Source organism: Trichoderma breve, chromosome 2, assembly GCF_028502605.1.
Source record: "Trichoderma breve strain T069 chromosome 2, whole genome shotgun sequence".
In the NCBI taxonomy this organism is placed as follows: Eukaryota; Fungi; Ascomycota; class Sordariomycetes; order Hypocreales; family Hypocreaceae; genus Trichoderma; species Trichoderma breve.
In genome coordinates, this window is record NC_079233.1 from 1,936,511 (window position 1) to 1,949,136 (window position 12,626).

The 12,626-nt window shown below is 51.9% G+C and overlaps 3 protein-coding genes across 3 annotated transcripts; 2 read left to right on the forward strand and 1 right to left on the reverse strand.

The window, feature by feature from the left end:
- Positions 1-754: 754 nt before the first annotated feature.
- T069G_02827 (ubiquitin-conjugating enzyme domain-containing protein) lies at positions 755-1,679 on the reverse strand (the record flags this gene model as incomplete). Its single annotated transcript, XM_056170037.1, has 3 exons — positions 755-1,451; positions 1,510-1,589; positions 1,653-1,679. 3 exons carry the CDS (start codon positions 1,677-1,679, stop codon positions 755-757), a joined length of 804 nt encoding a protein of 267 aa, XP_056030929.1.
- Positions 1,680-2,181: 502 nt separating this feature from the next.
- T069G_02828 (surface antigen domain-containing protein) lies at positions 2,182-3,930 on the forward strand (the record flags this gene model as incomplete). The annotated part of the gene is made up of 4 exons (XM_056170038.1): positions 2,182-2,214; positions 2,281-2,400; positions 2,458-2,644; positions 2,699-3,930. The coding sequence occupies 4 exons, from the start codon at positions 2,182-2,184 to the stop codon at positions 3,928-3,930; spliced, it is 1,572 nt and encodes a 523-aa protein (XP_056030930.1).
- Positions 3,931-7,542: 3,612 nt separating this feature from the next.
- Positions 7,543-12,421, forward strand: T069G_02829 (ABC-2 type transporter domain-containing protein; the record flags this gene model as incomplete). The annotated part of the gene is made up of 4 exons (XM_056170039.1): positions 7,543-8,224; positions 8,466-9,505; positions 9,568-11,973; positions 12,044-12,421. 4 exons carry the CDS (start codon positions 7,543-7,545, stop codon positions 12,419-12,421), a joined length of 4,506 nt encoding a protein of 1,501 aa, XP_056030931.1.
- Between the last annotated feature and the right edge of the window lie 205 nt (positions 12,422-12,626).

Genomic DNA, 12,626 nt, shown 5'->3' on the forward strand with positions numbered 1-12,626 from the left:
GTCAAGCAGCTGAAAGAGGAGTTCGTTCGCTTTGGCAGTGATGACACTAAATCGGGCCTGCGTCTAAGCAATTTTTTCTCCCCGCAGAGGCTGCACCTCATGCCTGTGCGCCTGCTCTAGCTACTATGGAACCTACCCGACTAATACTGAGACACTCACTACTAAGAAATTGCTCCCTGCCGATGGATGGCTTTTCGTTGGCGGCTTAATTTCGGGACCAACTTGCAGCACAGGCGACACAAGGGTCTTGCCACTTTGTATGAGGTCAGGTCATATATCGATATGTACTGAGGCTGGCTGGATGCAAGGGGCGAAGGAGCTGATCTTTCTTCCCGACTATGATCAAAATCATCTACTAATAATGCCTAACGATTAATGGCATCTGCCCTGCAATGAACTAGGTACCTCTACTAAACAATGCCGTGTAACTTAGTACGGACTAAGGTAAGCAAGTCCTGTTCGCGTTGTTTAGTTTCCGGTACGGGGTCGATGATGTGCATCATTCCATCCATGATTGGCATCGATAATATCGAGCCTTGGCAAGAAATGGGACAGATGGTCAGACAACCAGGGCATAAAACAACATACGAGTAGACAAGCTTCATGAATCGCAATCTGAAATACCAAAACTCAATTATAAATTGTACCCATTTACAACCCAAAACGCCGCTCTTGAAATGTCTGCCTCCAGGCCGCTGCGGGCTGTTTCGTTGTATACCCTGTATCCTCTGCATATAACCACGCTTAAATGTAATCAAGCCAGAGTTTCGTTACCGCTTACCAGCCTTGCAATCAGTACGTAGATGAATATCGCCGCACCCGCAACAAGCAGTTTGTTCCGGTAAAGCCAGCCTCGGCCAGCATCCCGCTGTTGTACAACAGCATCTACCACGGCCTGGGCCTGGTTACCACTCGAAGCAGCAATGCCTAGCTGAGGTCCGCAGGAAGAGCCATTGTCGCCATCTGCTCGGTTACCGGTGGCCGCATCCACCTTGTGTTTCCTCATCCACTCCCAATTCTCAAGATCCACCTCTGGCCACTCTGAGCGGAATTTGGCGCCTCCATCGCCGGCCTTGACGTTGCCCTTAGTAGCAATATTTCCTCTAGCTTGCGATCCACCGCCAGTCGAGTTCCACCACCGCGATCGTGAAGCGAGAAACTTACGCTCGGCGCTAGAGGCAGAAACTGAACCGGTGGTCATCTCATCGCTGGTCATGAACGACAAAAGGCCGATTAGGATGGTCGACACCTCCCATGCTGGATTAAATGATTTCGGATGAAAGTCGGATATAGAAAGACAAAGTCTGGTCGATGGCTGGAATCGTCCTGACGGGGTGTGCATGCGGATCGCAGGCGGTGCGAACGGATAGTTCGGAGGGAAGATGAGTGTTCCCCAGTACTGGCCTCCATGATACGGCGTATCTTCAGGGCCAGTGATTATGTAGTGCCATCTACGCTTTAATGTCAGAATCAGGTGGTGGAAACAGCCAGAGTTGGGGGGCGACATACTCGAGGATGTTGGACTCGGAAGGATGGGCGGTGATGTATGGAGGAGGATTCTCGGAAATGGACTTGAACTCTCGCGTTAACTAGCCATGGCTGTTAGCATCCGCAGTTCGAGAAATGGCCCTTGATGCAGACAGGATACATACCCGCTTGTGCGCCGCTTTGCTAGCCATGATCTCAACGCTGGGGGGAGAAATAAAGATCGAATGGCTTAACCAAGGAGAGTGACTGATCGATCGCGTGCGCAAGTCGCTGTCGAAGCAATGCGTCGGCAATTATTAATGAAAGTCTGAAAAAAGAAGTGGCTTAAGAAATTCGGTATTGAATACAGCGACGCCGGAGAAGGAGGCCTGGGAGTGGTGGGGATTAGATTAAATGTTGAAGGACGAGGACACGGGCTATTAAGGAAGACGATGATGAAACATAGATTAGGCCGGACGACTGCAGCCCAGTTGGCAACTCGGGGGGTTTCGTCTCTTAGTAGAGCCAAAGACCGAGACCGAGAGTGCGTCAGGCTCAGCCACGTGGCTGGTGCTTTCAAGGTAGGTTGCGCCACAAGTTCGAGGTTTATTTCGGACAAGGATAGCCGGCTAGCTACCAGGAGGGCCAAATCTTCCGACTACAATTGCATGTGTGCTGACCTCGAGCGAGTCAGCAGATCCGAGGCGCTGAACAATGGCGCCGACCTCAGAATCCTCTGGGCGGCCGGTAAGCATTGGCTGCAACACGCTGCTGTTTCTTGCATTTGTAGATGGCAGCTGCTGACCTGTCAAGCCCGCGAATCACTTCAATAAGCTACACGAAGATGCCCAGGATGTGCTCCGCGATGCCAGAACGAGGCCCGAGTTTCAGAGTGCCGAGGATGAAGCCAAGGAGCAGAGGATAGCTCAATTGGTACCGCCGAACCTTACTTTGAGAGGGATTTCAATTCTCGGCTGACCATGCTTTAAGATGGTGGATCAAATGTCAATGCCCATGACGGTTAACGAGGTTACCGTCACGGGAGCCAAGAACATTCGACGGGGCTTTCTCGATCCCATACTGAACCCTCTACTGAGCGACAGCAATGACCCCCCTTATACCGTCGGCGATGTCATGTCAAGACTACAGGTGGCGACAGGAAAGCTTAGCGGACTGCGTAAGAAGGATAGCTCGGACGTTACTTGGAGCGATTGCTAACGAGGAGGGCCAGAAATCTTGAGAGAGCCTCCGCAGGTCTACCTGTCACAGTCGAGCCAGGTGGATGCATCGACAAGTCCTACCGATGTAGACATTTCAATTGGGCTTCGTGAACTACCCCGCTTCAAGCTTCAAACTGGCACTGACGTTGGAAATGGCGAGGGGTCGGCATATGGCTCTTTGCTATGGCGCAACATGTTTGGCGGCGCCGAGATGCTCACCCTGAATGCAAAGGCAGGAACTCGCACTCGTTCCGCGTACAGCGCAAACATAAGTGCGCCCGTGTTAAGCAACCCGGACATGCGCATTTCTTTGGAAGCTCTGTCTTCTGCCGTCGAGAAGCCGTGGGCATCCCATGAAGAAGTCTTAAAAGGAGGAACGCTCCGCTTTTCATGGCTAAATAGGCAACGCGATACGCATTCCGTCGAATACTCGGGAGCATGGCGACAGATTACGGGCCTTGCGAGTGATGCCAGTCCCACCGTTAGGCAAGACGCTGGCGATACCCTCAAGAGTGCCATCAAGCACATATTCTACAGAGAGAGGCGAGACAACCCTCAGCTGCCGCAGCAGGGATACATGATTCGGACTGGACTGGAGCTGGCCGGCGTCGGTCCATTGGGCGGCGACGTTGCCTTCTCCAAGAGCGATTTAGAAGTGAATGGCGCCGTCCCAATTTCTCTGCCTGGAGTCAAAGGACGAACGGGGATCTCCATCGGTGCGGGATTCAGGACGGGAATACTCTACCCCCTGCCGCTCGGATACAACTTTGGCGGTAAGGCGCTGCCTAGTCGCCTGAACGACCGCTTCCTCCTTGGAGGACCAACGGACATTCGCAGCTTCAAGCTTGGTGGGCTGGGACCGCATGATGGCCGGGATGCTGCTGGCGGAGATGTGTTTGCTGCTGGCAGCGTCAACATGCTCTTCCCCTTACCCTACAAAGGGCCTGATTCTGGCCTCCGGCTGCAGCTGTTTGCCAACGGAGGCCGCCTGATTGCCCTGAGGAACAAACTCAAGTCTCGAGACACGTCCGAGGGTCTAGACGGCGAAATGGTCCGGAGTGGCCTCCTGAGTGCTGTTGGAGATTTATTCAACGGGCCTCCAAGTTTAGCCGCTGGTGTCGGTCTGGTATACGCACATCCGGTGGCGAGGTTTGAACTCAACTTTGGCTTGCCTGTGATTGTTAGAAAGGGGGAGCTGGTCACAAAAGGAGTGCAATTAGGGGTAGGCATCAATTTTCTCTGATGCAGCATCTGACGACAAAATCAATAGAGCTGGACGCATGTAGTAGGGGGTTAACAAACCGCTGACGGAGTCGTACATACCATATATCCACTTATCCGCTTTCAGTACCCATTTAGTCACATATTGAACAGGTATCGTGATGTCTCCATTATCAAGCTTGCTACGAACATGGGATGGATCAAATATCAATTACTACCAAGCACTCGTATGAGCACCGTGTTTCGTACACTCGATACTAGCAACACAGGGCATTCACAGGTTTACAAAATGATGCCTGGGCCGTTGTTTGCTGACGAGTACAGTAGATCCCGCCATATACGAAAAGAACAGCGAAGTGACAAGTCAGATGTAGGGTAAAGGGAGAGCTCGAATTCCCTGTTTGCAGATGGCATTTTATTGGTGTTAACGATTAGCACACCGTATGTTTGAGGTCAGTGTCGAATGTGAATCTTAGCAACAGCAATGTTACAGAGCATTCTTAGTCAGAAAGGGGCTATAAGCACATGCAGTGTGCATGTGAGAATATGGCATCTGATATGGATATCAAATGTGTTGTCCCTCTATGGTTCAAACTTTTACGCCGCAGTGACTTTGCGTGGCCTCAATTCAATAACATGGCTGGAAGCCTGGAACAACATTGTACAGCTACGTTGATGCTATCAGGTATCAGAACTGATTACCGAAGAATGAACCACTCAATGCCGTCCATATCAAACAAAAACAGACCCATTCTAAATGATACATGAATGCCCGCGCGGCAGCTGTGTTAGGCTCTAATACTGCACTTGTACCTGTAATAGCGTTCTACCCACCATTTCTGGTGGAAACGTGGCGGACATGGAGCGTGTTGGCGGAGTATCAAGTAGCATTGACCAATATTGGATTTTGAGATTGAGAATGCGGAGCGGAATGGGGGCTTGCGGACATGGGCTGCCTGTTTTGTGAGCTGAGGACATGGTTGCCGTGTCAGTTTTGTATGGGGGACGCGAAAAAGGGGGGGGCAGCGAGCGAGGCGAAGTGATTGATGCGGGCTGCCGAATGCATGTACGAGGCTCGCTTTTACTTGATACTGGTGCTGTAAAGTTTACCTATCTTGCGGTCTGACTGCGTCTATGTACAGGACCTATGTATTGACTCCTATTACAGGATATGAGGACGTTGAATTGAGTTTTACATGTAGGTGAATGGTTGACGGTCGAGCTAATGTCTTTTGGGACACACAATCATGCAAATAAACTACTAGGTACTATACCTGCCTGTAAACACATCAGAGTCTATGTACCTACTGTTTTGAAACGGAGAATTAGTAGCCGGAAGACGGCAACTGACGGTGCAAGGAGCTTGGAGTCCCGTATCCTAATTCTAAGTGGAAGATACGAACATAGGCGATGAGATCTTCGGCCAGGGTCAGACAGATGCCGATGCCCTTGAAGGCCGCAGAATCGATGGGACTCTTGGACGTAATCCCGAGGTCATACTCACACTATTCACCATACGACTACGTCTACGAGAAGAAAAGTCTTCTATCAAGATCTACTGCGATTAATAATGATGCAAATGTCAACATCATCGTCTCGAGTGATATCACCAGTCTGTCGGGGTCCGACCCGGGCCCGTCACTTCGATCCGCCACCCGGCCACTACATTGTAAACAACAGTTAGTGGCTACCTAGAGCACCGAATAGGCAGACAGAAAACGGCAAAGAAGAAGAAGAAGGTCATGAAAGCGGAGTAGCGCCAATATCGGCAAAAGATGCTTAGGATGGTCCCAAGCTAAGGGGGAGTGGTGCGGAGAAGCGATATGAGTTTGAAAGTTCGGAGTACCAGGTGCGGAATATGCACGGAATATTACAGCTGGAGGTGTGAGTATATACCTCCTGGTAAGAGTAAGAATCGAGAGTATGGCAGCTCACCGGGCGCCAAATCTTAATCCCATCGAGTGGTGGCAAATAGGCGCCCTCAGCACCACCTGAGGTATCGGTTATGGCTTTGCGCCCTCAACAGCAGGCATCGGTTATAGCCTCCCGCCCTTTTTATTAGAACGGAGGGCTTGGCGATGATTATGCTTGAAACTAGGTGGTAATGTAGCACCAGCCCTACTGTCGCATGTACCATTCATTATACGACCATTATACGCATCAGAACCTTGAGATCCTTCCTGACGGGATCCACGCCCGCAAACCCTTGGCGGGGTGTCGGGTTGTTGCAAGACTCCGACAGCGTGTTGCGCTGAGTGACTTTGAGAGACTTTTGCCCACTCGGGGGGTCGTGGGGCTAGCTGGTCTTCGGCCGAATCAATCCGTCCGGGTGTAATTGGAATCTCGAGGGAATACGCGTATAGAAGCTCGACTTGTCTTTCTACTGCGATACGAATGCGGCAGCCCGTATTCAGACAGCAAACTCGCAGCACGCACTCATCGGTATACCGTAGGTGTGCGATGTGCGCTGCAAAAGAGGCCACATGGATCTGCAGCTTCGATGGAGCGCATAGACGCTGGGCTGCAGGGCATCAGACGCAAAAGCCAGGGTTCGCCTCGCGTCTGTGGAAAAGGTTGTCGTTGCGTCTGATGTGTGCACGCGCGATCGTTGATCGTAGTCGCCCGGATGCAACCCTCGCCGCAGGAAGTCGAGTCCAGCTAAAGTTGGAACCTTGCACGTGTGCTTGTATCAATGCCTGGCAACAGAGTCTAACTCGTAGACGGCATATGTGTGTGCTCAGGAGAAGAAATAAGAGGTCAGCAAACTCCACACGAAATTTTCCTGTGCGATACGCGTATAAGAGCCAGGCTCTAACCAGGTCCGGAGTACTCCGTGGCGCCGTGGCTCGTAAAAGGGCTGTCGCTTATTTTCGTCCACTGAGCCATCTCAGATACGCCGTGGCAAGGCCTCTGTGGAGGGACGGATCGCCTAGCCCATGGCGGGCTTCCAGTGGACTTCCAGGAAGAGGGTGCGGCGTAATTAAGGCCTGGCTCCCCTCCAGCGGGTGGAGTTTTGCGGACGCGCTACTGTACGGAGTAGCCTACACCCGTGCCTGTACCTGTACTCCGTACCTTGTGCCTTCTGCCACGAACACCCTCGCTGGCGCAAGAATGGGGCCCAGAATGCTGTCCACTGACGGGTCGGGCTGCACCCAGAATGCGAGGCTCGTGACAAGGTGGTACCGGTACCCGGCTCACTCCCTAGCCCCCATTGCAAGGCTTTTTGTAGTATATCGTACTATGGATGTTCAGCGGGATCCTGACGACCAACAAAAGGAAGCTAAAACCTCCCCGTCAGGCCCTTTGCTTCGACTCTGCATCCCTCCCACCTTTTCTCTACCGGTGTCTGGATTGGATCTGGTTCTTTTCTTTCTTTTTAATCTTGTGCCAGTCAATCTTTTGTAATCGGCCTCTCGTGCAAGAGGTGTTATTAGTCTTGCCGCTTCTTTGGTGGCTTCGTTGTGACGCCTCTTTTTTCTTTCCCCTTACAGTTTTAAATCGGGACCCGCCCCTACGAGACAAAACCACCAAACAATAGATCGCGAGATCGAGATTTCAGTCCCCGAACACGTGCAGCAGCGGCTGAGACCGCATCAACGCTTGGACACTGCGTGAACGTCAGAGCACTGCAGCCATGGCGACGCCCAACAGCGACTCGGGTGCCGTGGCCAAGGAGCAAGGCTCTGTAGCTGCCATTGGTAGCACGCCAAAGACGCCCATTCACGATGATACGACTGAAACCCTCAACGAAAAGGATGAAGGATCTCCCGGACGGACGTTGGAGGCGGATGGTGATGACGACGATGCTGACGCCTTTGCTGATGACTCCAAGGAGATGCGACGAAGGACTTCTGTTGTCCAGGCGCTAGCCCGCTCCTACTCGCGCGCCTCTGGAGCTGCTGGCGACAATCCTTTCCTCGCTGGCCCCGACTCGCCTCTGAATCCTGCATCAGAAAACTTTAGCGGAAAGGAATGGGCCAAGGCCATTGTTGAGCTCGTCTCCCAGGATGGCGGCTCATTCCGCTCTGCTGGTGTCTGCTTCCAGAACCTCAATGTTCACGGATTTGGCGAGTCCACCGATTACCAGAAGGATGTCGGCAACGTTTGGTTGTCGCTTGCAGGCTACATCGGAAGCTTCGTTTCCAACAACAAGCAGCGCATTGACATTCTGCGCCAGTTTGATGGCATCGTCCGCAAGGGAGAGATGTTGATCGTCCTTGGACCCCCAGGTTCAGGTTGTTCGACTTTCCTCAAGACGATTGCTGGTGAGATGAACGGTATCTTTGTCGATGACGATGCCTACTTCAACTACCAAGGTAATTATTCCAAATCTACAATGTTTTGCTTGCTTAGGAGGAAGAGGGAGGAAATGTTTTGGTTGATGGAGCGCGGATGAGAGGCATGAGCTTGACAGTGGGACGTCGATTGGGTTTCTCATCCCATCTTGACCCGCCATCCCCTCGGGTGCCACAGCCGAAAAGCCATAAGCCGCCGCCTCTTGAAAATAACGTTGTATTGTGTACTGTATTTTTCGCCATGCTAACTCTATGGGTACAGGAATTTCGGCCAAAGAGATGCACAGCCACCACCGTGGTGAGGCCATCTACACCGCCGAGGTGGATGTCCACTTTCCTCAACTGAGTGTTGGTGACACCCTCACTTTTGCCGCCCGAGCCAGACAGCCCCGAAAGCTTCCCCAGGGCCTCAGCAGGAATGACTTCGCCGCCCATCTGCGAGACGTCGTCATGGCCATGTTTGGCATTTCCCACACCGTCAACACTCGAGTTGGTAACGAGTACATCCGAGGAGTTTCGGGTGGTGAGCGTAAGCGTGTTACCATCTCCGAGGCTGCCTTGTCGGGTGCCCCCCTGCAATGCTGGGATAACTCGACCCGTGGTCTCGATTCTGCCAACGCTATCGAGTTCTGCAAGACGCTACGAATGCAAACCGAGCTGTTCAACAGCACTGCCTGCGTTTCCATCTACCAGTCTCCCCAGACCGCTTACGACCTGTTTGACAAGGCTGTTGTCCTCTACGAAGGTCGCCAGATCTTCTTTGGCCGAGCTGATGAGGCCAGGCAATACTTTATTGACCTTGGCTTCGAGTGCCCTGCCCGTCAGACCACCCCCGATTTCCTCACCTCAATGACTTCTTCCATTGAGCGTATTGTCCGCCCCGGTTTCGAGGGCAAGGCTCCTCGAACCCCTGACGAGTTTGCCGCTGCTTGGAAGAACAGCGCCCACTACAAGGCTCTTCAAGCCGAGATTGAGGAATACAAGCAGGCCCACCCCATCAATGGTCCTGATGCTGATGCCTTCCGTGCCTCGCGTCAAGCCCAGCAGGCCAAGGGCCAGCGTGCCAAGTCCCCCTTCACGCTGTCCTATGTCCAGCAGATTCAGCTTTGTCTCTGGCGTGGTTGGAAGCGTCTGACGGGAGACCCAAGTCTTACACTTGGCTCCCTTATTGGCAACTTTATCATGGCTCTCATTATTGGTAGTGTCTTTTATAACCTCAAGTCGGACGCCTCCAGTTTCTTCCAGCGTGGATCTCTACTCTTCTTTGCTTGTCTGATGAATGCTTTTGCTAGTGCTCTCGAGGTATGGACTCCTTTACTCTCCTCAGCTATGTCCTTCCTCCCTGTAACTAACATCCGAAACAGATTCTGACCCTGTATGCGCAACGACCCATTGTTGAAAAGCACGCTCGTTATGCCTTGTATCATCCTTCGGCGGAAGCCATTTCGTCCATGATCTGTGACTTGCCCTACAAGGTTGTCAACGCAATCATATTCAACCTGACGCTCTACTTCATGACAAACTTGCGAAGGGAAGTTGGCCCTTTCTTCTTCTTCCTGCTCATCTCCTTCTCCAATGTCATGGTCATGTCAATGATCTTCCGAACGATTGGCTCTGCCACCCGAACTCTGTTCCAGGCTCTGGTCCCCGCTGCTATCTTGATTCTTTCCCTGGTCATCTTCACCGGCTTCGTCTTGCCAACCCGGTACATGCTCGGTTGGTGTCGCTGGATTGGTTACATTGACCCTCTGGGCTATGCTTTCGAGGCGCTCATGGTCAACGAGTTCCACAACCGAGAGTTTGAGTGTGTCGACTTCATTCCTTCCAAGCTCATTTCGGAGTACGCCAACGTCAGCTCCCAAAACCAGGTCTGCAGCTCTGTTGGCTCGGTTCCTGGCCAGCCTTTCGTCAGTGGTGATACCTATGTCAAGTCTGCTTTTGGTTACGAGTGGCATAACCGATGGAGAGACTTTGGTATCGTTATTGCCTTCACTGTCTTCTTCCTGGGTGTCTACATGGTTTGCGCTGAGTTTGTCTCCGAGAAGAAATCAAAGGGAGAAGTCTTGATGTACCAACGTGGCCACAAGCTCGCTGCCGCTACCCATGCCGAGAAGAAGCCCCACGATCCCGAAGCTGCGATGACGAACATCGGCCCCATTCTGACTACTGAGCGAACAAAGGAAGGTGTTCTCCAACGCCAAACCTCAGTCTTCCAGTGGCATGACGTTTGCTACGAGGTCAAGATCAAGAACGAGACGCGCCGTATTCTGGATCACGTTGATGGTTGGGTTAAGCCCGGTACTCTGACCGCCTTGATGGGTGTTTCCGGTGCTGGAAAGACGACTCTTTTGGACTGCTTGGCTGATCGTACATCAATGGGTGTGATTACCGGCGAAATGCTTGTCGATGGAAGACCCCGTGACGCCTCTTTCCAACGCAAGACTGGTTATGTTCAGCAGCAAGACTTGCACCTGCAAACCACCACTGTTCGAGAAGCCCTCAACTTCAGCGCCCTTCTCCGCCAACCGGCTCATATCCCCAAGGAGGAAAAGCTCGCCTATGTCAACGAGGTTATTAAGCTCCTGGATATGCAAGAGTATGCTGATGCCGTCGTTGGTGTTCCCGGTGAAGGTCTCAATGTCGAGCAGCGCAAGCGCCTTACCATTGGCGTCGAGCTGGCCGCTAAGCCTCCCCTGTTGCTCTTTGTTGACGAACCCACTTCTGGTCTTGACTCTCAAACCTCTTGGGCTATTCTCGATCTTCTTGAGAAGCTGACCAAGGCCGGCCAAGCTGTCCTTTGCACCATCCATCAACCCTCTGCTATGCTTTTCCAGCGATTCGACCGCCTGCTCTTCCTGGCTAAGGGTGGCAAGACTGTTTACTTTGGTGACATTGGTGAGAACTCAAAGACACTGACCAACTACTTTGAGAGGAACGGAGGACACCCCTGCCCTCCCGAAGCCAACCCTGCCGAATGGATGCTTGAAGTGATTGGTGCCGCTCCCGGATCTCACACTGACGTCAACTGGTTCGAGACTTGGCGCGACAGCCCCGAGTACCAGGCCGTCCAGAACGAATTGGAAAACATCAAGGCTGAGAGGTCGCAAGTCGAGAGCAATGTCGCGGATGATCCCACGAGCTACAACGAGTTTGCCGCACCCTTCATGACCCAGCTGAAGGTGAATCTCCACCGTGTTTTCCAGCAGTACTGGCGATCGCCGATTTACATCTACTCCAAGACTGTCCTCTGCACCCTGGTTGCCCTCTTCATCGGTTTCATCTTCTACAAGGCGCCCAACTCTCAACAGGGTCTCCAGAACCAGATGTTTTCCATCTTCCAGCTCTTTACTGTTTTCGGTCAGCTTGTTCAGCAGTCCATGCCTCAGTTCGTCATTCAGCGATCTCTGTATGAAGTGCGTGAGCGGCCATCCAAGGTCTACTCGTGGAAAATCTTCATGCTTTCTCAGATCATTGTCGAATTGCCTTGGAATAGTTTGATGGCGGTGATTATGTACTTTTGCTGGTACTACCCCGTTGGTCTCTATCGCAACGCCGAGCCGACTGATGCGGTCACCGAGCGTGGTGGTCTTATGTTCCTCTACATTCTCACCTTCCTCTTGTTCAGCGGTACCTTTTCCACCTTTATCATTGCCGGCTTTGAAACCGCTGAGGCTGGTGGTAACATTGCCAACTTGTTGTTCACTCTCTGCTTGATCTTCTGTGGTGTCCTCGCTACGTCCGACTCTCTCCCACGCTTCTGGATTTTCATGGTAAGCCCTCCCCTATTCGAGTCTTCGCAACCCACCTAGTCAGTCTTTGATTTACTAACAATTCTTTTAGTACCGAGTTTCGCCGTTTAGTTACTTAGTCAACGGCATGTTATCGGTCGGTGTCGCGAATACAAATGTCATCTGTGCCGACAACGAGTTTGTCAAAATCCAGCCCCCTGCGAATCAGACTTGTATCCAGTATCTCAAGACGTTTGTCGATGCCACCAAGGGTAACCTCACCAACCCTGATGCGACAGATGAGTGCATCTACTGCAGCATGTCCGAGACCAACACCTACTTGGCTGCTGTCGGTAGCCACTACTCTGAGCGGTGGAGGAACTTTGGCCTGATGTGGGTCTACATCATCTTCAACATCGCCGCTGCGCTGTTCGTCTACTGGCTTGCCCGTGTGCCCAAGAAGCAGCTCAAGAAGGCCAAGAAGGAGTAGTCGCTCCCGCTCAAGAAAAACAAAACAAACGAAAAAAAAAACTTCATCACCCCCCTCTCTCATAAAAAAAGTTTCACCATCATATTTATTTTTAACTATCACCTGTGTGGGGTTTAGACGTTATACACACGGAGTTATTTGACATGTGCTGAAGAAGCGAAGAAAGATGTTGATATTTACGATCATTCTAGAAGAGAATCTTCTT